Source organism: Bacillus rossius, chromosome 12 (assembly GCF_032445375.1).
Source record: "Bacillus rossius redtenbacheri isolate Brsri chromosome 12, Brsri_v3, whole genome shotgun sequence".
Classification (NCBI taxonomy): Eukaryota; Metazoa; Arthropoda; class Insecta; order Phasmatodea; family Bacillidae; genus Bacillus; species Bacillus rossius.
Genome location: NC_086339.1, coordinates 616,108 through 640,691, shown reverse-complemented (window position 1 = coordinate 640,691; position 24,584 = coordinate 616,108). Strand labels below are relative to the sequence as shown.

The 24,584-nt window shown below is 38.7% G+C and overlaps 1 protein-coding gene across 3 annotated transcripts; it reads left to right on the top strand.

The window, feature by feature from the left end:
• The first annotated feature begins 1,106 nt into the window (after positions 1–1,106).
• Positions 1,107–24,459, top strand: LOC134537309 (zinc finger protein 431-like). 3 transcript variants are annotated; one of them, XM_063377609.1, is made up of 8 exons: positions 1,107–1,563; positions 5,410–5,652; positions 7,146–7,307; positions 10,995–11,153; positions 12,711–12,810; positions 14,971–15,053; positions 15,798–15,870; positions 19,356–20,211. In XM_063377609.1, the coding sequence occupies exons 1-8, from the start codon at positions 1,471–1,473 to the stop codon at positions 19,448–19,450; spliced, it is 1,008 nt and encodes a 335-aa protein (XP_063233679.1). In that variant the 5' UTR covers positions 1,107–1,470; the 3' UTR covers positions 19,451–20,211. The 3 variants fall into 3 exon arrangements, with proteins under 3 accessions (XP_063233679.1, XP_063233678.1, XP_063233677.1); XM_063377608.1 differs by lacking the exon at positions 19,356–20,211 and adding an exon at positions 18,364–19,349; XM_063377607.1 differs by lacking the exon at positions 19,356–20,211 and adding an exon at positions 20,219–24,459 and having other exon boundaries at positions 1,117–1,563.
• Positions 24,460–24,584: the final 125 nt, after the last annotated feature.

Genomic DNA, 24,584 nt, shown 5'->3' with positions numbered 1-24,584 from the left:
AATAATCTGTGTTTGTTTTTCTAACGTGGTTGGTTGAAATTACGGTCTGTTTATTTGGGTGGGGCCGGGTTCTACCTTGGTTGCTGGTGGCTCGCCTGACTCGGGTGGGCCATGGCTAGGGGCGCGTTCCGTTAGCGGGGTTGAATACTGGCGGTTGCAGGTCGGGCTTTAGGGTGGCCTTCGGTCGGACGACGTCACAGGTGTAGCATAATCAACACCTAAACTTTTATTTTTGTGTCTTAGAATATTGGCCTTAGTGTAATGAATGTTTCGTCAGGCTGCATACCATGATAAATGTTCTACGTAAATCTCTAGCTCACCAACTTTCAATTGAATGCAGACCTTCTATGAAGCCTCTGCATTTAGTCATAAAATTAGGGCAGAGGCCTTTCAACTAATTCATCGTTTAACAATGCCGAATAGTCATATGCACATGACAAGTTCAGCCTTACCAGAATAAATGCATAACTAATTTTGGGGTGAAATTTCGAATAGCATAGCGTCCATGGTGGCTATAACAGCCGGGGGTAATTCTGTTGGGCTACGTGGTGAAGTCATGCAGAGAATAAGTATTCTTACTCTACCTGTGTACTAACTCACAGGCCCATAAATAATGTTATTTGACGCCCTCACCAATAACAGAATCATCATTAGCATGGCAGAAGGTGGTGGGATGTTATCTTGTTTGAAACATTTTTGAATTGTTAGCTACCTTTGTTACATCAGTATCCTGGCCTTGTAGTTAGGAATTGTCAAGAGTGTTGTATTTGAAGCCTTCTTTTAACTTCTCCATCGTCATCTTGTTCGCCCGAAATATTGCGTGTGGTGCTTGATAAAGTCTAATGATGGTTGTTATGTATGAATTAAAATCCTCGTCTCTAAAAATAATAATTTTAATTTAAAAAAAAAAATCCTTTAAATTTTTTTTTACACTGAAAACACTACACTTCAGACAATATTTTGGGTGTCTAACCAATAATTAGCTTTAGGACATACCCCTTTATCATGCAACCGTGTCCAATTCCCCAAACCAGTTGTTCTGTTAGGAAAAGTTTGTATTGGAAACTTCCCTTATCTGTTCTATGCTCTCCACATCCACAATGCTTGATTCTATGGCGTAATGCTTGACGCTGTATTTTTTGATGATTTTCTTGTTTAGTTCATTTGTACTGATCACTGACTTACTTTGAATCTACTGTAGAATCGAACTACTTATGGTAGATGTTTTATTGAAAAAATAATTTTTACGAAATAATTGTGTAATCTGAATAGTGTTCTTCACACGTTCTTGACTGTTGACTAAATAATCTGGCGGCAGGTAGTGGGGTGATGTCCTAAGTCTGCCATGTAGATTGATATTTTTTACGAGTGTTTGTATTTAGTAGTATCGGTATATGTCGAACCTGATGTTTAATTAATGTTTTACACTCGCAAGACTGGCGTCATCGTTGTGTGCGTTTAACTATTGATATGGAAATAAATAAAGAAACGGAGATAACCGAGCCATTTCCTCATGCTGTAGCTGCCTTGGAAGGCAAAATTAAAAGCTTACAGCAATTGAAGGTAAGTGATATATATGTATCTCTTTTTTTGGTATTTGTCGAGTTTATGGGTAAAAAAAAAAAAACAGTACCAGTCTACTTGAAGCGAGTTCTGCCGAATGATTTAACTTGCGATTTAACTTCCGCCCGGTGGTAAGAGACAACCCCCCCCCCCCCTCCCAATTCACCCCATTTCTGATTATTCTTCCTCATTATTAAAAAAAGGGGTAAATATTTACAATCGCGGTAGATGCCAAAAAAAATGCTAAAAATCTGAAAATACTTTTATTCTGTGCCCTTTCACTTCCTCTTTTGAAAACAACTGGCGGAGGTAAGAAATTCCAAATACTTTAGGAGATATCGAATTTTTTAATTTCATCATATGTAGAGTCGCGGTATATGCCAAAAAAAATGCTAAACATCTGAAAATACCTTTATCATATGCTCTTCAACTTCCTCTTTTCATTAAAAGCGGCGGAGATAAGAAATTCCAAATACTTTAGGAGATATCGAATTTTTAAATTTCAGCACAAAACCAGCGCATTCCTGTGGCGTGCGTGCACCATTGTTTCTTGTTTACGTACGAGAACGAGTATCTATTTTTTTATTGGATAATGATGTCACGTGATTGTTCGTGATAGGCCAGAATTCAAATGAACTAATACGTGATTATTTAGTTCAATTATTGTTTAAAACGGTGTTTAATTACCGCCTCCAACTTACGTGAGTTTTTAACGTTTCTAATTTTAAAGTCTTATTTGTTATTTTGATATTGTTGCGCAAGTAATAAGTAACAAAAAAAATTACGTGAGTTGTTACTGTACATCCTTTGTTACGGGTTTGTTAGGTAAGGTCAGTTACATTATAAATAATTTAAAACTAAAGAATAATTAAAATTAATTCACATTATTTTTAATATCACCTTAGTTTTAAAGTATTTATAATGTAACTGACCTGACCTAATCGACCATTTTAGTTTACTGTTCACCCTCTGTCCGGGTTTGTTTGGTCAGGTCAGTTACATTATAAATATTTTAAAACTAAACAGCCATTAAAATTAATTCACAAAATAATTTTTAATGTCGGCTTAGTTTGAAAGTATTAATAATGTAACTGACCTGACCTAATCAACCATTTTATTAATTACGCATTCACGATTCACGTATTCACGAACACGGCAAAATAACAAAAATGGCGCCGCTCGAATGGTTCCACAGGTCTTGTATTGCAAAATTAAAAAATTCGATATCTCCTAAAGTATTTGGAATTTCTTATCTCCGCCGCTTTTAATGAAAAGAGGAAGTTGAAGAGCATATGATAAAGGTATTTTAGGATTTTTTACATTTTTTTTGGCATCTACCGCGACTCTACATATCATGAAATTAAAAAATTCGATATCTCCTAAAGTATTTGGAATTTCTTATCTCCGCCGGTTGATTTGAAAAGAGGAAGTGAAAGTGCATAGAATAAAAGTATTTTCGGATTTTTAGCATTATTTTTGGCATCTACCGCGATTGTATATATTTACCAAAAAAGGCGCCCAAATTCATGGCAGACCCCAAATTCTGACCTGAGTCCGTCCCAAGGCACTTGGTGACTTAGGCTGTATTCAACTGAAACAGTTCTGGGAAATATTGCATATGAGTTGTCAATTCATGTTGCAATATTAATACAAGCACATGTATAAATTAATTATTTAGTTAAAAATTATTTAGATTAATTTTAATTAATAATGAATATCAGTAAATATGCTGAAAGTTTATTAAGTTTATTAAATAATAAAATAAATGTGAGCAAGTATTCAGTTCTCGCGAGTGATTGTTGACATCTAAACTCAGTAACGAGCAGATTGATGTCATGTTGCAAATAAACACACACACATACATAAATATATATATACCTATATATAAAATATACGAAAATTTGATACAAAATTGTACGTAGAATTCTATAAAATAATGCTGAGCGTGATAAATATATGAAAAGTTTTCATTAATTTGGGGAATAACCGTAATAATTTAACACATATTTTAACAAGATGGTAATAACTTTACTGAACCCAACCTGAACCAGATTAGGTAGGGCTAATTTTGATTTATTTCCTACAATTTTTTTAAAGTGTATGCATGTGTTGCTCTTCAGGTAGTTTTGAAACTGTTATAATGCAGTTCAGCTTAAGTTCAAGGACATGCCTATTGTTTAAATTATAATTATATATTTAAAAATGTATTGTATTTTTTGCATATATTATGATACATGGAATAAATTAAAGGATTATGTTAAAGGTTTACCTATACAATTAAATCATATTTTACTAGTTTTATTTACTAGAAATTTATATAATTTTTTTATTTTAAAGGAGTCATTAAACTTTATTTTTTCTGAGGTATTCTTACTTTATATATAAGTTTATAAGACTATTGTATTTCATGATGTCATGGTGGCCGAGTAGGAGTCTGCCTCTGTAGCGTAGTCGGCAACGCACCGGGATACTGTGCTGGGGCTCTGGGTTCGAATCCCGGGTAAGACATGGATGTAATTTGTGTTGTCCTTGTCGTCTCCTTGACGCTTACCCATACATTGACAACTACAACTACAATTTCACAGCGACGCTGGGTTACATAAAAAAAAAAAAACATTAAGGGGGTGGTAGATGATTGGCACATTGGTGACTCAAACTTGTTGTGCCAATCATCTTTTATAAAAAAAAAAGTAGGTGAAAATGTATAATAGTTTGAACTCTTATCAAAGTTAAGCGCTATCAAGAATGGTTGGTGGTACTTTGATGGGTGACCATGATTTTTATAAAACAAAAAAAAAAAAAAACTATATATACAAATTTATTGCGCGGGTCCGCCATATTTTCAAGGTTTCAGAGACTTCTGCACAGGTGCAACACCGTGGTTACGCATTTACATTCCATGTTCTCGAAACTACTCCCGCCAAATGCCGATACCAAGAGCTAAGATGTTCACACATCAAAAATGTATACAGGAATAAATGCCATGAGGAAAATAATTAAGTAATAATAACAAATACTGAAAAAAAAATAGTTTGTTACCATTATTTTAATAAGCCCCTCTTTTTAAGGATTACCATTGGCAATAAGAAACTCAAAATAAAATATATAATGGCAGTTTTTAAAAATTTGTTTTTGCGGAACAGTTAACCAAGATCAGGACCATCCTAAATCACTGCATGCACAAACATATTTTTTTCGTTTTACTTCTCGGTGGGGTGGAACCTCTATCTTCTCAGGTGAGAAATATTTGTTTTTTGATGTTGTGTTGATGTCGCTGGGGGCTGATCCCGTTTTACTTGGTTAAAAGACCCGGCTGCTCAGATGGGTGGTGGAGGGGGTTCGAGCCTCGTGGCCTGGGGTACCTAGCCTAGCGCAGGTGTGTCACCCTCCCGCTCAGTAACTGTCTCGGAAAGTGCAGCAGGTTCGTGTTGTCGGAACGGGATGACGAACCTGGAAAGTTTCCTCGCCATGTTCGCGTCTCACGTCTCCGCTGCCAACACTCCACTCCTCCGGCAGCTGCGAGCTCCTCGAGACGTGATGGCTTTGGCGATTCCCGCGATACTGCAGCGACACGTCTGTCCGACATGCCAGATTCTCCCTCCCCACGCGTCTAACGCCCGTGTTCCCACGCCTCTTCTTCTTTCGTTCATTTTTCCTCCCACGCGCACCGGCGGTGCTGTCCAGGCAAAGAGGTGGCAATGTGCAACAACTGTCTGAGCGTCTGGGAGTGGCGCTTGTGTTCACGTACTCTGGTGTGTGTGTTGGTCCACTAAGCGACTGGGAGGAGTAAGTCAGTGTAATGATGGATTGTGTTCACGTGGTCCGGCGTGTGTTGTTGGTCCACAGAAGAGTACGGAGTCGCTGAAGAAGGCGCAGAGGAGCGGCCACAGCCTGGACTCGGAGCAGCGGTCGCTGGTGGCCCGGCTGGAGGAGGTGCAGTGCTCGCTGAAGAACCTGCTGCATGTGCAGAGGCAGTTCGCGAACATCGCGCGGGACTCGGCGAGCGAGCGCCGGCAGCGAGCCCTCAGGACGGAGCTGGAGCGCACTCGGCAGGACATCACGCGCATCAAGGAGATCCTGCTGGTGCAGGTGGCCTACCTGACCATTACCTCGCCGTTAACCACTCTCCGAGCAAACAACTGATCTAAAATTTAAAAAAAAATTGCAGATTAATAATGTTAGCAGGCTTTCACGGCCACCGACGTTTCGGTCGACACTGCAGTCACCATCATCGGGGAGCAGTTACCTACTGCCTGGTGATGGTGACTGCAGTGTCGACCGAAACGTCGGTGAATTATTTGCCAAGGACACGGCTGCAACCCAGAACAGATGCCAAGCTACTACAAAAAATTACAGTATTTTACTATTATTTATTGCGTACATCATATGCATATTAATATGGTTCAACATAGTTTCATGTACAAATATAATTACTTAGTAAATCTGTGCGAATAGTTGCAATAAAAAATAATACATGTTATTTCTCTTAAATTATCATCTTTATTGAATTTTCATCGGACAGTTAATTTCGGTCTTCCCACATTAGTATTTGCAAAAATCAAGATTTTAAAGTATTTTTAAGCTGTAACCAGTGTAATGTAGTTTGCCATTACATAGATCTTTTTTATTATTTTGCTTCATTCAAAATTAATAACAGTTGGTAACACTTTCTTGATTCAAAGAATGACCCACTTGTTCCATCAACGCATCGTCCTCGCTTCATCCCTCATTTCTACCTACATACGCCTCAACATTTCATTCACTTCCAAGTACATGAAATATACCTCAGTTTTTAATTTTAATGCTGGTGTTTACTTTTATGTTAGCATAATCAGACCTGCCAACTCTCACAATTTTGGTGTGAGGCTCACGATTTTAAGGTTCATCTCACGCCCTCACGCTGATATATAGTGTTTCCTCACGATTTTTCGGGGCCCCAAGATTTTGTTTGTAAAAGTTACAAAACGAGTTTTACGAAAGCTTACAGCAACGAGTTCCATCAATACTTGAGTCACGTAAAGGAAGCAATTTTGCATTTTGTAGCGTGTGCCGTGCTTATTTTTTAATCTCGCTTAGTGGAAGAGGAGACATTGTGAAACATGCCGCTACAAAAAAACACAACTAACACGTGAAGTGTATTGCTTCCAATAAAAAAATTAATTTTGCTGTGAACAGTGATAATAGTGTTACATGAGCAGAATGTTATTTTACATGTTTTTTAGTTGCGGCCCTGCATGATCACTACACGACAGTGCTAAATTATGTTCAAGTAAAATAAATCTGCAACCTATAATTTGTTGAAATAAATTTTGAAGCAGAGGCCATGTACATATGTACAGATATGTCACTTAAATTTAAAGATTCTCATTTGTTGTTTTTTATATCTAACCTGTATTTATGGGCCTGAAAATTTTTATCGAGGACCTCATGATTTTTTAAATTTGAATGTTGGCAGGTCTGCATAATGTTAGTTCATAGAGTTTTTTGTGTTTGTTACTAAAGAATGTTATGCTTCCCATGTAGATATTAGCATTCAAATATTGTGACATTTTTCTCGAATACATCGTGTTTTGGTTTCGCAGGATGTCCTTGAGAACATGCGAAAAGAAGAAGTGCGGAAGGATTTTTTGTGCGGTCAAAATGGAGCCGTGAGACTTTCAGAAGAAGCACTCGACAATTTGGATGATTTTTATGTTGAGATTTCCCTTGTACGAGGCACTGCAGATGAATTTCCAGCATTTCAGGTAAGCTGCTGTGTTGAATTGAGTTGAGTTTTCCATAATTATTAAAAAAAAAATTATAAAATCTTATAAACATATATTTTCCAAACTAAAATTTTTTTGTACTGCGCATCATTGAATTAAAAATACATACAAAATGCATGTCCTTGTGTGAAGTAGATACAGATGAGCAAAAGACAAACTGTGACAAAATACCATAAAATGCCAGATACTTAATGGGCTAGTTAAATTTAATAGTACTTATGTTTGATGCGCCGAGTATAAATCCAATATTAATATTCTGAGTATTCTCGTACTAAGCGTAAATTGTTGAATTAAGGTATAGGGCAATAAAATTTGCAATAAATTCATCAAATTTGTCAAAAATAGTTTATATTTTAAAGTTAAAATTAACATTCTACATTAAAATACGTTAATAAACTTAGCAACTGCACAAATATATTTTAGTTTTCATGAGATTCAAATTAAATATAAAATAAACTTTTCGATACTAGTTCCATAGGACTATTTTGAAAAGAAAATTGTAATGTCTAATTTACATCAATGCTACAGTGTTAATGAAAGTTGTAGATAGTGTAGTGCAGTTGGGACTAGGATGGCAGATCCAAAAGCCATTCTGACATATGTGCAGAGTACTGTTGTTGAGCTGGACAGTGACTCGGCGTGACGGGCGCTGGTGGTTGTCTCAGGATCAGCTCCAGCAGAGCTGTGCAGTGTACTGTTGTTGAGCTGGACAGGGACTCGGCGTGACGGGCGCTGGTGGTTGTCTCAGGATCAGCTCCAGCAGAGCTGTGCAGTGTACTGTTGTTGAGCTGGACAGTGACTCGGCGTGACGGGCACTGGTGGTTGTCTCAGGATCAGCTCCAGCAGAACGCAGAGCTGTGCAGTGTACTGTTGTTGAGCTGGACAGGGACTCGGCGTGACGGGCGCTGGTGGTTGTCTCAGGATCAGCTCCAGCAGAGCGCAGAGCTGGACAGGGACTGGGCGTGACAGGAGCTGGTGGTTGTCTCAGGATCAGCTCCAGCAGAGCTGTGCAGAGTACTGTTGTTGAGCTGGACAGGGACTCGGCGTGACGGGCGCTGGTGGTTGTCTCAAGATCAGCTCCAGCAGAGCTGTGCAGTGTACTGTTGTTGAGCTGGACAGTGACTCGGCGTGACGGGCGCTGGTGGTTGTCTCAGAATCAGCTCCAGCAGAGCTGTGCAGTGTACTGTTGTTGAGCTGGACAGGGACTCGGCGTGACGGGCGCTGGTGGTTGTCTCAAGATCAGCTCCAGCAGAGCTGTGCAGTGTACTGTTGTTGAGCTAGACAGGGACTCGGCGTGACGGGCGCTGGTGGTTGTCTCAAGATCAGCTCCAGCAGAGCTGTGCAGTGTACTGTTGTTGAGCTGGACAGGGACTCGGCGTGACGGGCGCTGGTGGTTGTCTCAGGATCAGCTCCAGCAGAGCTGTGCAGTGTACTGTTGTTGAGCTGGACAGGGACACGGCGTGACGGGCACTGGTGGTTGTCTCAGGATCAGCTCCAGCAGAGCTGTGCAGTGTACTGTTGTTGAGCTGGACAGGGACTCGGCGTGATGGGCGCTGGTGGTTGTCTCAAGATCAGCTCCAGCAGAGCTGTGCAGTGTACTGTTGTTGAGCTGGACAGGGACTCGGCGTGACGGGCGCTGGTGGTTGTCTCAAGATCAGCTCCAGCAGAGCTGTGCAGTGTACTGTTGTTGAGCTGGACAGGGACTCGGCGTGACGGGCGCTGGTGGTTGTCTCAGGATCAGCTCCAGCAGAGCTGTGCAGTGTACTGTTGTTGAGCTGGACAGGGACTCGGCATGACGGGCACTGGTGGTTGTCTCAGGATCAGCTCCAGCAGAGCTGTGCAGTGTACTGTTGTTGAGCTAGACAGGGACTCGGCGTGACGGGCGCTGGTGGTATTCTCAGGATCAGCTCCAGCAGAGCGCAGAGCTGTGCAGTGTACTGTTGTTGAGCTGGACAGGGACTCAGCTTGACGGGCGCTGGTGGTTGTCTCAGGATCAGCTCCAGCAGAGCGCAGAGCTGTGCAGAGTACTGTTGTTGAGCTGGACAGTGACTCGGCGTGACGGGCGCTGGTGGTTGTCTCAGGATCAGCTCCAGCAGAGCGCAGAGCTGTGCAGTGTACTGTTGTTGAGCTGGACAGGGACTCGGCGTGACGGGCGCTGGTGGTTGTCTCAGGATCAGCTCCAGCAGAGCTGTGCAGTGTACTGTTGTTGAGCTGGACAGGGACTCGGCGTGACGGGCGCTGGTGGTTGTCTCAGGATCAGCTCCAGCAGAGCTGTGCAGTGTACTGTTGTTGAGCTAGACAGGGACTCGGCGTGACGGGCGCTGGTGGTTGTCTCAGGATCAGCTCCAGCAGAGCGCAGAGCTGTGCAGAGTACTGTTGTTGAGCTGGACAGTGACTCGGCGTGACGGGCGCTGGTGGTTGTCTCAGGATCAGCTCCAGCAGAACGCAGAGCTGTGCAGTGTACTGTTGTTGAGCTGGACAGGGACTCGGCGTGACGGGCGCTGGTGGTTGTCTCAGGATCAGCTCCAGCAGAGCTGTGCAGTGTACTGTTGTTGAGCTGGACAGGGACTCAGCTTGACGGGCGCTGGTGGTTGTCTCAGGATCAGCTCCAGCAGAACGCAGAGCTGTGCAGTGTACTGTTGTTGAGCTGGACAGGGACTCGGCGTGACGGGCGCTGGTGGTTGTCTCAGGATCAGCTCCAGCAGAGCGCAGAGCTGGACAGGGACTGGGCGTGACAGGAGCTGGTGGTTGTCTCAGGATCAGCTCCAGCAGAGCTGTGCAGAGTACTGTTGTTGAGCTGGACAGGGACTCGGCGTGACGGGCGCTGGTGGTTGTCTCAGGATCAGCTCCAGCAGAGCGCAGAGCTGGACAGGGACTGGGCGTGACAGGTGCTGGTGGTTGTCTCAGGATCAGCTCCAGCAGAGCTGTGCAGAGTACTGTTGTTGAGCTGGACAGGGACTCGGCGTGACGGGCGCTGGTGGTTGTCTCAGGATCAGCTCCAGCAGAACGCAGAGCTGTGCAGTGTACTGTTGTTGAGCTGGACAGGGACTCGGCGTGACAGGTGCTGGTGGTTGTCTCAGGATCAGCTCCAGCAGAGCTGTGCAGTGTACTGTTGTTGAGCTGGACAGTGACTCGGCGTGACGGGCGCTGGTGGTTGTCTCAGGATCAGCTCCAGCAGAGCTGTGCAGAGTACTGTTGTTGAGCTGGACAGGGACTCGGCATGACGGGCGCTGGTGGTTGTCTCAGGATCAGCTCCAGCAGAGCGCAGAGCTGTGCAGTGTACTGTTGTTGAGCTGGACAGGGACTCGGCGTGACGGGCGCTGGTGGTTGTCTCAGGATCAGCTCCAGCAGAGCGCAGAGCTGGACAGGGACTGGGCGTGACAGGTGCTGGTGGTTGTCTCAGGATCAGCTCCAGCAGAGCTGTGCAGAGTACTGTTGTTGAGCTGGACAGGGACTCGGCGTGACGGGCGCTGGTGGTTGTCTCAGGATCAGCTCCAGCAGAGCGCAGAGCTGTGCAGTGTACTGTTGTTGAGCTGGACAGGGACTCGGCGTGACGGGCGCTGGTGGTTGTCTCAGGATCAGCTCCAGCAGAGCGCAGAGCTGTGCAGTGTACTGTTGTTGAGCTGGACAGGGACTCGGCGTGACGGGCGCTGGTGGTTGTCTCAGGATCAGCTCCAGCAGAGCGCTGAGCACTTGCTGGCGCTGGTGGATGGCAGGGAGGCGGAGATCATTGGGACCACCTACGCCAAGCTGAAGGGAGTCATCACAGCCATATGCATGTCTGGTTACTTCGACTATCTGGCCAAGGAGACCAGTTTGTATTCAGTAAGTGTATTAGTCTGTATCTTGTTCTTGTTTCTTCTTTCAAGTACAGGCTGTCCTCATTCTGGCAAGACAGGGAAGTAGGAATTTGCTTGAAATCCTGAAATGTCATGTAATACCCGAGTAACAGTAATTTGGAGTAAAGTGTTATCCATTTGCCCAGATTAAAAAAAAATGGAAAGTTGTTTAGTGCTTAGTAAAAAAAACTATAAAATGGCATATTCTCTTTTTTTTTTATTTTTTTTTTATTTTAGACCAGTCATGGTTTTGGTGGAGTCTGTATTTTCTTTATTTGTTTCAGAAAATTGCAAAATTAGTCAATTTTTTTTTAAATTATTCATTGAAATTTATTTTGATCATGGTAAGTCAGGAAAATGTTATTACTTATATGTTGTGGACACCTGAGCCAGATAAATCTAAATAGCTTTATTAAAAGTAAGAATTTACAGGTCTAAAATGTATTTGTTTTAAAAGTATAACACTTATTGTTAAGGGGCCCCTCTTTTTAAAATAATATATTTTTATTTAAATCTACAAAAAGATGTGCTAAAAGTTTTGTTCAAAAGTAAATAATGTAAAATTAATCCAAGAAATAATTATTAGTTTGTTTATTTTTTAAATAAAATTATTGTAACGATTTAGAAAAGAGTAAACAAAACTATCTTCCAGGGTATATCTATTTTAGTTGAAGTTTCCTTCAATTCTTGTAATTCCCTAATAATAGTAAGAAGGCATAAGTTGTAATAAGTAATGCTGAAAGAACAGATATTAAAATCTTTCATAATTAATGAGATGTACCTCCACCCTCTGTGGCTTATGTATTTTATACTTAAGTAGTAAATCTTTTTATTTCAGCATGCAAAAAAAAAAGATAACCTGAATATAAGAATACAAAATATTGTACATGTTGTTTAACTAAATTTAAAAATAGTCTTAAATAGCCACAGTATATAAAACTATTCACAAACACAACTAATTTGAATGCGTAAGTTTGAACTGCAAAAAAATTTTGTATTGAGGTATTTTATTTTATGTATTTAATTTTTTTTCTCGTGGAAGCACCATGGAGTCGTTCGAGATACAGAACACATTTCCAGTCATACAATGTAAAATATATGCACATGCATTGCTATTTTCATAGATTGAAAGAAAAAAAATACAAACATGTTTACTTCCTTAAAATAAACTATGTAGTACATTTTTAGGGAAAAAAAATTAAAGTGTATACATTATAATGGAAAAATTATTTTAGTTATCTCTTTTTTATATAGTAGATTTTAGCCTATAGGCATAGTATAATAGATGTAACTGTTACTATGAAATAAGACATATAAATAACATTTGAATTTTCTATCAAATTAAAGAAGTATTGTACAAAGTAATAATAAAATTTAAATAATGCTGCTATTTTTAAATTAATTTTACATAAATCATCATCTTATGCATTTAGTATGTGCAGGTTGTATAAATCATATCTTCTGTAAGCCTGCTGATGTGCAGCTTGTGATGCCTTGCTAGCGGAGCACCACATGACGGTGGGTTGCGGTGGTGGTGTTCCAGGGCGCTGCTCAGAGCAGAGGGGCGGGGGAGAAGGGCTGCGGCGAGGACGACGCAGAGATGGCAGACCGGTGCATCGCGTCGAGCCAGGCTGTTGCGCGAGGTGTGTGGGGTGCTGCAGTTCCTTCGAGAGCACTGCTTGTATTTCTGTCTACTGATCATCTCTTTTTGTGATGGGTGTGAGGTCAGCATTTGCATCGTATATTTCACCCTTATTGGACAAAGAAATCATTATAAACTTAAATACGCTAGATCTGGAATCACAGAAATACGTACAAAGTCTGTCCAAGTGGGAATGTTAACCTTCTGCTATTTACGTTACGTCCACCCGTAGACTTACGTGACGGTAACTCACTGTCTTGTCGGTCCTCGCCTCTACGACCTGCGTGTCGTGTCACGAAGGCCGTCGCGGGTGGACCTCTCTTCCGCCACGAGGCCTCCCACGCGGGCCCAGCAGTAGTCCACGCTGGACCACATGTATCACCAAACTGAGTTAAAGGAGGGCTTTTATAAATGAAAAAAGGTAAACCGTAGAAACTGTTATAAAAATACCAAGACAATAAAATACAGATACAGAACTAACCTTGAACCCACCTGATCAGCTGATATACTGCATTGCTGGAGAACATTCCCTCTCAAGAATGAGTATGTAAATGTGGGAGGGATGTGGCCTGCAACTGCACAAAGTGAACAAGTAAACGTGTGTCTGGTTAGTTCCTTCATGCAGGCAGTTTCATTTGGCCAATACATTTGGTTTGTCAATTGTGTGGTTATTTATTCATTCAAAATGTTTTATTATTATTATTATTATTATTATTATTAATGTTTGATTGTATATAATCTTCAGTGTAATTGCAAAGCATACTTTCTATTCTTAGCAGTACAGCGAAACCCCTTATTTACGTCACCGTTATTTACGTTTTCCCGTTATTTGCACTATATTCTTCAGGTCCCGTTTAGTTCCCATATAGTCCAATACAATACTTTCCCGCGAATTACGTCTCTAAAATCGAATCCATCCCACTATTTATGTCACGTGTAGAGCTAGTAGGCCTAAAAACATCGTGAAAAACGTAACGTTTATAGTCGGCAATGAACATTTTAAATCGCAAAATATGCATATTTTATAACATGAAAAGTTGCTTTTATTTCTAAACATGTAATAATTTAAGCCTAGGCGTGTAAAAGTACGAGTAATTATAGCAGGAGACAATCTAAAATGCACGAGGGAAAAACGTAAACTCACGAATGTACAAACATGGCTGCTTGTAACTGTAAGTTCTGATACTGTATTTATGTCACAACTTAGCCGAAATACTGGTACGAGACATAAACATCACAAGATAAAATGAGCGGAGTCTTGGTAACTGTTTTATACGTCTTTTATAATTTCGGAAGTATTGTACAGTTGACGCATATTTTTTAAACTAACCATTTATTTCTGGGGATCGTAAATAATTAATTATTATCGTAAATAATTAATTATTGGTATCAAGACATCACGATAAACGTAAACTTGAACATATCACGGCAGCGAGAAAACTGGTGCGTATACCAATAAACTGGTATTAGAACTGGATAAAATTGGTACACGGGAGGTGGAGCTTATATTTTTTTCCGCTAAGCTCGCATCTATTGGCTGGCTGCTGATGGCAGGGCATGAGTCTGGGCGGAGCGTTGAGTGCGCATGCGCCGCCGTGTCGTTACAGCAGCTGACCGAGTACAATGACCTTTCTCCGCGTACGGGGCGCTATTGATGGTAAATTTTCATCAATTTGCGGCCTTTTTTTTTTTTTTTTTTTTTTTTAAATTTACTCTGAGCAATGTGTATGTAGCCCGTATTTGTTATAAACCCTGCCGGTTGCAACTGTATTTATAATTTAGAGAGGCATAAATCTCCTTGAACAGCCAAAAAAGCAAGCAGAAGAAAATTTCAGATTTTTTTTGTTAGGAAGTAATCAGAAAAATATAAGTAAAATTTGTTGTTAGTGTGTTTGTACCTGCATTATAGTATGTGCTATTAAACAAAAGGAAAAAAATTCTAAATAAGGTAAACTGTACTCCTTTTTATACTTTTCCCTTTATTTACACTTTCCTGCTTTTTACACTTTTTTATTTTGTCCCCATGAAAAGTGCAAATAAGGGGTTTTGCTGTATAACTTGTTGATTGTTATTTTACAGGGCATCAGATACATCTTAGAATAGGTAAGAAGTTCATAGAATTGTCAGTACCTCTGATATGTGTTTTTTTTTTTTCTTCCAGATAATGTAAAAGCATGTAATGGCTTTAAAAGATCTCCTCAAGAAGTGGTTTCTTCCTCAACTGAGGAGGAAATAGCAAAAGAGGTAAAGTATTCAGGACTATAGCTATCTTCTTGTGTGCGGAATGTTTGAGCTTGCAGCGACGTATTGTCTGAAGTGGATATAGTCTTTGTTTTAAGAGTTAGTGGGAGCCACAAGTCTACTTTACTACAGGCCATTTAATTAAATGTTAACCCTCTTTTTATAAATCCCCAAATTTAGGTTTGTATACATTTAAAAACGTGTAGGTGAAAGTAGGCATGTAGATAAAAATCAGAAATGACGTAACTCTTCTTTGCTGGAACTAGTAAGTCTTATTAACAGCATTTAATTATTATGCATTCAAATTATTATACAGTATAATATTAGGTGTGAATTTGTACGTTAGGTATAGTTTGCAGCTGTTCAGTCGAAAGTGAAATCTGAGTGTTGATGTGGATTGTTGTTTAGAGTTATGATCTGTACAGGGTTTTTTTTTTTTTTTTTTTCCCCTCTATTTTCAATCAAGAGTATTGTGGTTACTGTTCAGCATTCCTACACATTTTCATTTGTATCAAAAAGGTAAGAGCTACCATACGTAAACATATCTGGGCCTAAAAATAAAAACAAATATGTGGATATGATAGACTGTTTAGGTTTATAATTGAGAGTCAGTTGTGTTCCAATATTTATTCTTTTACCTGCAGATTCCTTTTGTGTGTGTGTGTGTGTGTATGTGATTCTTAAGTCATAAAATAAATTATTTTTTTAAAGTAATTCATTCTGAGATTGAGAAAAACTGTTTTCCAGTTGCCCTCAAGTGTTGCGGGAAGACAGAATGGTTCTATGTTACCGCAAGTGAGAAAAAGCACTCGTGTGAAAGGTAAGTTTGAAAAGAGCAGTTATATCTTGTCCTTGGTTATTTATAAAGGGTCCAAGTGTGGACATGGCTGGTATCAAAAAAGTATATTTGTATGCTGTATGAAGCCTCGAAGCATTTCAAATATATTTTAGGGAGATGAGAAATCATCTAGGAATAAAGCATAGCTACAGGTGTATTTTTGCGAGGCAGTGTTAAGGTTAATGTTGTTGGCAGGTTTGGTGCTCATTTGGCCTCGACTTGACGAAGTTGATATTTGCTAAATGTTTTCCCCGTATTATTTAGAAGTAGCAGGTTAATTTTTTTATGTCACTGAAAAAAAAAAACAAGGTAGCACAGTTGAAGCTGTCCAAGTTTCCATCTCTGCTTTAAAGGGCATGAAATGCATGTCACACACCCGAACTGTTAGTCAAACCTTGATGGTAGAAAACTTAAGGGACCTTAATTTTGTCTCTTTGCAATAATGAGGTTTGTGTTTAGCAAACTTTTACAAAATTTCATCAAAATTTGTGTATAACCACTAGGGATGGGTCTACTCCACATGTTGATTCCGATTCCACAATTTCCCTCGATTCCTATTCTAATTCCTAGTTTTACTTTCTTTCTGAATGAAATAATGGAAATTCAAGCAAAGGTTTAACCTAAAGTATAACACTTACGTCTAAATATACGTACATTTTCTGAAAATTTAAATTTGAGAAGCTTGTGAGTATTGGTTGATTGTAGTATTTGTTACCCTACCCCTTCATTAAATACACCATAAGATTATATGTCAAGTCTGCAATTGATAAATTATCATCTGTTAAGTGAAAGATAATATTTTTACAAGTAGAGAGAAAAGTAATGGTAATGTTATATTTATGAAATGAAATTACATATTGAAATGGGGTTACAAATTTTTCCCCATTAAGTACAGAAATCTTACTTTGGTTAGTACACTGTTATGGATAAATATATGTAATTTACCATGTCTCTTGTGTTTAAGTGCTAGGTTGCATAAACTTTGTCTTATTAGTGGCCGGAAAATATGGTAACTGTGGCAAGAATAAATTCATGTTAATTTATTTTCCATCCAAATTATCGACAGTTCTTATGACCTACAATTCTAGATACTTTATGATTCCTTACATGGTACAATCTCTCCGTACAGACAGGTTAAGGCGGGCTTTTTAAAAGCAGCAATTTAAAAAATTTGATAATGTTATCAAGTAAAATTATTGTCCGTAAACCGACTTTACAGACAAACCCTTTTTTTTTTCTATATCACACAGAAAAATAAAGCAAATGTTAGGAACTACCTAACAAAAAAAAATACATATTACCATCATTTTGGAAGAATAACATTTCTAATTTTTTTTCTCCCAACCTTACAATGAATCAAAGCAATGGCATAAGTTTTGTAATTTTTTTATTGTAACTTTTCATTGTTTCTGTACAATATTCTGTAGTATTTGCATTAACCATTATTTACTGCATGTAAATCTTTATACTTTGAACAAAAATAACTTAGTATTATTACGTAATAACCATACTTTTGTATTAACAGGGTTGGTGTTAGTGAGGTTTCACACTCGGATAGCCACCCTAGGACGTGTGTGTTGATTGTAACAGTTGGGTCGTCTGAAAGAAGGCCAATTGTAATGACGTGTTTCCTCGCCTATTCAGCCCGACATGTCTCATGTATGGAAACGCAGGAATTATTGTTTTTTTCAAGTAGTCTGTATTTAATGCCGGCTTGCGCATGTGTTACTGTATGTATGTGTCTTAAAATCTTGACATGTTTGTTTCGTTAATATACATGTATTTATGTCTTGTTTTAACGAAATCATCAAACAATTGACTTAAGAACAAAGCATTAAAAAACATTAAATACGAACCAAAGTATAAAATGTACAGTTTTCTGTCAACTGAGTTCTAAAAGTTTACTATTCCCTGAGAGTTTAGTGTGACAACCAATTTTTTTTTGTACTCAATTGTAAAGAAAACTTGCTGATAAACAATGACATAAAGGTAATTCTGGGCCCGTCCTTCGCGATCACTATATTTGAGTACTTCGTTTTTTTTTAATCACTTTTGTCTGTGTTTCTTCCTTTTTACAGGGATTTTCTGGGATTTAAATCTGGCTACTATGGTTCCGAATAACTATGTTAAATCCGGCTTTACTATATTAGTCATCTCAAAATTTACGTGGCCAGATGTAACAAAAAAAAACTCCACATAAATAACCCTAAAACATTATGAAAATCCTGAGGAAATTTTGTCCGCATCGGACGAGAAAATATTTTGTGATCCCGAAATTATTCCAGACTTTCGAGATTCCGTACAGCCGTTTTCGTAAACAACTAAATATATTTATTTATTTTCTGAAGTGTTAGTATTTGAAAACAAATTGAATACAAATAATAAAATACGTATTTGTTTTGATACTTGAAAATTTAATTATTCCCACATGCTTAGTTTTTATTAATAGATTTATTTTACATGCTCATTTTTCAGTGTCTTCTAGAAGATTATCTGGATATGTTTTGGAAAGCTGTGTGCCCGTTTCAGACAGTAGACTTGGAAGAAAGGCCCCTTGTTTGTTCAGTGTGTAAAGACACTTTTGTCAGACAACATAGTCTGAGGTCTCACAGGTGTTACCACGCTGCCAAACATTTTTTCTCATCTGAAATTTGTCATGAAAGGTTTTTCAAGTGCACATGACCTACATTACAAAAAAAAATAACATTGCGAGTTGTGTAAAGCAACATTTTCCTTGTGTGAGAACTTAAAAAATACTTGCGTAATCACACATGAAACTAAAATGTGGTGCGTGATAAGCCCCATGTTTATGTGTATCACAGGAAAATGAGTATTTTAATCAAATGATTACATTTTAATGGTTTGAAGTCTTCACTTTAAAACTGTGCCCCATCCATAGAGTGACTGGATTTTTATAACTACAAGAAGCAGGAAACTTGTTGGTAAAAATTTGATTTACAGTAGATATATTCTAGAGAAAAAAATCACATTTTGCTAGCTAAGCAATAGCAGAATATTTTACTTTTTCAATATATGTGAACATAATTGTAATTGATTGGATAGCATGTAGAAGAATGATATTCTGTAAAGAAAAAAAAGAATTAATAAACTTGCTTCATGCATAACTTAAATTACACTCTGTAATAAGTAAATGTTTTAGTGTGTGTGTAGTAGCTCATCATTCTTTCATATGTCGTCGCATGTAATCACTGCTGCAGAGACGCCAATGTTGCTTATACCACACATCAGTCACATACCTACCTCACCTCGGAGCAAATGGGCTCTCCCTTCCCTCATCACGCGCGTGCACACTGGCCAGAAGATCAGATCCTCGTGTTAGCCGGCACTAGTGTTGTCATGGCGTTTTCAAAACAGGACTAGTAAAGATGGAATGTGCCAGAGGTCGTACAGCACGAGTGTCAGTAAGGTCTTCAAGATGTTTGCGGGGAATCTGCATTGCCTTGCAGGACGACGCTCGGCCGCACGCACACAGGCTGTGGCTGCTTTGTTCGATCGCTGGAGCTGGGGAGTGCTGTACCATCCACCGCACTCCACCTCGTGACTTTGACTTTATTACTAAAATGTACGAACCACTTGGTGGCATGCGCTTCAGAAATGTTCCACAGATTCTTCCGGCAGTAGACCGCTCCATTCGATTTGTCAACACAACAAATGCTGCTAAAGGTATTATACGACTTCCACATTGCTAGGAACGGGTTACACAATGCTGGTATTGAAGGACAGTAAAACTTTGTAACATTTATCGCTTTTGTAACATTTGTTAATGTATAGTTGTCACTATTAAAGTTCCAACCCTCATATAATAATTTTTTTTTTTAATATTAACTAATTGTTGATTTTTCTAAGACCATAAATTAATGTCTGTGGACAGTATTCTCTCAGTTGAAGTAATTCTAATGAAAAAAGTTATTTGCTAAACACTATTCACAGGAGGAACTGTTTGTAGCAGTCAATCACTATTAATAACAAGGCATTCCATTAAATTGTAGGCATGTCGCCAGCCCTAGTGTTCAAACTTCTTTGTTTTAGTTTTTAGAGGGTTAGTTTTGGGACATTTGGTAAGAAAAGGTTCCTTAAATAGTGCATTCCATGATATTTTCCCCAATTTCCTTGACTTTTGTAGTGATTCATCTCTAGTTACCTCATCAACGAGATGCAGAAACAATCTGGTCAAAATAAAGAAGTCCAGTTTATAAAATATGCAATGAGATGACTAATTTTCTTATGTACTTTATTGATCATATAAAGTGTTGTATTACTGTACTGTAACATTTTGAACTAATTGGTATTGGAAATGCTCATTTTTCAGTGGCTTCTCGAAGATTATCTGGATTTTTTTTGGAAAGCTGGGTGCCGGTAACAGACAAAGACACAGAGTCGGAAGAAAGGCCTCTATGTTGTTCAGTGTGTAAAGCCGTTTTCCCCAGTCAGCGTAGTCTTCAGTCTCACATGCGTACCCACACTACAAAAGGTTTTTTCTCGTGTGAAATTTGCCATGAAAGGTTTTCTTTAATTGCCGGCCTCAAAGATCACATGCAGACCCACGGTACTAAAAAACAACACCGTTGCAAGTTGTGTGAATCAATGTTTTCCTTCCGTGGGGACCTAAAAAAACACATGCGAAGGCACACTTCAAAAAACCAGTTTGATTGTAGTTCTTGTAAAGCTAGTTTTTCAAGGAAAAGTGTACTTCAGAAACACATAACAGCAATGCATTCGTGTGAGAGGCCCAATGTGTGTCATCTCTGTAACACCACATTTCCCCGTAAAGTATCGCTTAAAATTCACTTGCGCATCGCCCATGCTATTGGAGCACCGTTCCATTGCAACGTTTGCAAAGCCCAGTTTTTCAAAAGAGCCGACCTCTGGGCACACTCCACTTCCCATCCTGATGAGAAACCCGTGCCTTGCGCGGTTTGCAAAGCCAGGTTCGCTACGGAGAACCATCTGAAATCCCACATGCGTTTTCATTCCGCCAGAAACAAGCAGTACGAATGTTCAGATTGTGGTGCAGTGTTTTCATCGCGAGATACCATCATAGTTCACTTGCGTATCCACTCTGGTGAGAAACCATTCAGCTGTGATGTTTGTGGGATGAGTTTTGCCCGGAAAGAAATCTTTAAAAAACACTTCTTGATCCATTGTGATGATAAAGATTTCTCATTGCCAAAGGGCAAAATGAAATGGAAGTATACAAAGAGTGTTATTAACACTTGGAACTGCAGATATTGTAAAGCCACTTTTGCTCATAAAAATGAATTTAAGGTACATACGCTTGTCCATAATGATAAAAAACCATTCTCATGTTCAGTTTGTGGGGCAAAGTTTATTGGAATAAATTATCTGGATTCTCATATGCAATCTCATTCTAATGAAAAACCATACCATTGTAGAATTTGTAAAGCCAGGTTTGGCTACACCAGCAGCCTTAAACAACACATGCTGATTCATCTAGGCATAAAACCTTACAAGTGTACCATCTGTGGGTCCTCTTTTTCTAGAAAGGGTACTCTTTATTCTCATATGTATATTCACGTTGCAAAGAAATCTGAAAACAATTTTGCAGAAAAATAAAAATTTGTGTTGCAAGACTCCAAAAATTAATGTAATACTCATAGCTATATATATAATCTTATAATTTTATCTAATTGTTTTGCAAAACGTTTTCCAAATTATATTTTAAACTATATCCAAACCTCACTTCTATGGATTCTATCAGCTCACCAAAATATGTCTCTGTACTGCCAATCTGTATACAAACAGACAGAAAACGAAGGGGGGGAAATTCATAAAAAACAGTTGATTCTGATACTTTGGTTTGTGAATAATCTTATGGTGAGAAATTTATGTTTGTTGTTTAATATGTACTTCTAAATATTGAGTTTTTCTAATTAAGGTGGTTACATGATTACAAACACGAGGTATTACTCCTATCAAGTAAAGTATAATTAGAAAAATACCTATTTGTAAATTTGTCCAAGGGTGACTGGGACAGGCCAATGTCAACGAAGAAATGAATTGATGCCAGGTCATTTATGCCAAGACTCAAGTTGTAGCAATAGAAGTCATGATATGCTGTCAGAATTGCAGATATAAATACAGAATAGTGATTAAAATAATGAAAATAGGTGTGAAAATAATAAAGAGAACAGAAAATTATACAGGACATTAACATACTTATTATGTTAATCTTCTCCACAGTATTATTATATGTACTTCTTGATATTCAGATGATAAGGTTTTAATTGGTAGGTAGATGTCTTCACAGTAAAACTATATCCCATCATTGTGATAAATGTTTAAAGACAGGTTACAATGCAAAATTTTCGATTACATCATCTCCAGACAGCAGATATTGAACACTTAGTGCAAGACCTGATAATAGCATTTATTTTTTTCCTTTTAATCTAAGTCATACAGTAGATCCTTTATTGACACTTGTTTAACTGACATTTGTTATAACAGACTCCTTTGTTGCCTCTTAATTTGGTCAATTGACGCCAAAGTCGTTACTGCAGACATCTCCGTGTTACAACTTACGAACAGACAGGGTTGGTACTTCTCGAGTGGCTTGTACATACACACAGCCAAGCTTGCTCGCTAGTCACACGTGAATGATTCTTGCATGTTTGCATCATGGATATCAGTCTGCATCCCGCGACAGTGAAAGAAAGGAAGGTAGGACGTGACACAAATATTTACGACGGCCGACTCACCCTTCACCAGCCCATAAAGAACAAGTGTATCTGTGCAGGTTATTCAGTGATGTGCCGAACAGCGACACACACGACCCATTCTATTCCAAACAGTCTTGTAGCCAGTCATTAGTTCTTTATTGTACAGGCACAGTGTGTTCATTTAAATAAATTATTACAGGTCATTGCGTTCAGTGAAATATTATGTATAAGTTTAATTCTATGTAGTTTATTGTGTGTCAGATTTAGGCTTAAATTAGATGATGTACGATAATGTCTACGCAACAGGCTAGTTCTGCCGACAAGCTGTGAAATTAAGTGGTGAAGTGATATGAGTTGGGCCAGCGATGTTCAGATATTGCACATGCGCGTGACTTGCCATAACCCCCTGTTGACACCATCTGCAAGAATGTTGGCATTATTAAATTCACTACAAAAATATGTCATCGGTGTGTGCTACCAAAGTGACTCATTCACGTAGCTCGCTAGTGGAAGTGATGTAGAAAATGCTTCTGCAATGTTGTGTGTCAATGTTTTGCCTGCCATGAATTTTTGGGACTGACTTGTAGAACTCTTAACAAAAGTCGCACAATTGTTTGTGCTGGATTCTTCCGTAGTGTGGTAGTAATTTCATATAGTAATGTACATAGTACAAACTCGCCATATGGATAAAACAAGAATTAGTAAATCTGCCTGTAGTTACAGGAAGAAGAAAGTTTTGCCAACCTGCCCCTCCTTAGAGGGAAACAATCACTTGTCACATGCACTCTCTCACTTCATGTTGTTCTTTCTCTTACCCCGCTCCTGACATCATCACCGGAATATAGTAAATTTTTGCAAAAATAGATTACCAATCATGCAACAAAACAGGGTTTATACATAATATAGTTGCCAACTTTATCTTGTTTATTATTTCCTTTAATGCACCATTTTCGAGCAAAGATGCAAAATGAAGCATTTGTAGGTCTAGGAACATAACCCAGGGCATTAACATTGTTCATTTTGGGGAAACAAGATTTAATTGACGAATGTTTGACAGAAACGTAACTTGTCCGTTAATCAAGGACTTAATTGTACATTAAATTTTCACTTTGTAAGTTTTTATCATCTTTTTGGTATGTGAGTTCTCCAGCAAACATTATTGCCCGGAACCCCGCACTGGCCCTTTTCATTTTTATGTTCATTGTTTTCTGGTTTCCTGTGCAAAATATGGACCTTAATTAGAAAGTGAAGAGTCAACATTGTTATTAGCATCATGTAATTTTAAATTGCTGGTCAATGCCTTTTGATTTCAATTGAGTTTTCATCATATTGTATTAAACAAAACTTTCAAAGATTTTACTGCCTCTTATAAGAACACAATTTCTCCCCAATTTAATTGTTAGCTACCAAAGTATATTTTATCAGAAAAAAAAATCAACATTTCTTAGAATAAATTAGGAAAATCATTATTTCAATTTACGTTACATGTTGGCATACGTTTATTACTTTTCAAATTTCCCAGTGAAAGACCTCCGAAGGCCCCCATCTTTCATTTCTTTGGGCCTGTGCTTCAGGAAAAACAATGCATTTACAGACCGTCTCTCTTGCCCAGCTGTACTCACCGGCTCGCTCGCACTTGCTGAGTAAACACTGGGTGCAGTGATGATTATTCAGATTGGAATTTGTGAAAATTTCCCTGTCATAAATTCTACTCTGAAACTATGAATAAAAACTACAATGAAATCTTGTTACAATGAGGTTACTAGAAACCTGCATCTTTTTATGTGCACTTAATTAGCTTTAAAATAAATTGAGCATGTAAATTTCTGTTTTTCTGTACTGTCAATGAATTGAACTAATTGATTTATTGGAAATGCTCATTTTTCAGTGGCTTCTCGAAGATTATCTGGATATGTTTTGGAAAGCTGCGAACCAGTATCAGACAATGAGAAAGAGTTGCAAGAAAAGTCACTAAGTTGTTCGGTGTGTAAAGCCGTT

Coding starts and splice junctions, on each gene's coding strand:
- LOC134537309 (XM_063377607.1), top strand. CDS start 1,471: ATGGAAATAAATAAAGAAACGGAGATAACCGAGCCATTTCCTCATGCT. Junction 5,653..7,145: donor AGGAGATCCTGCTGGTGCAG/GTGGCCTACCTG, acceptor TTGGTTTCGCAG/GATGTCCTTGAGAACATGCG. Junction 7,308..10,994: donor ATGAATTTCCAGCATTTCAG/GTAAGCTGCTGT, acceptor TGGTTGTCTCAG/GATCAGCTCCAGCAGAGCGC.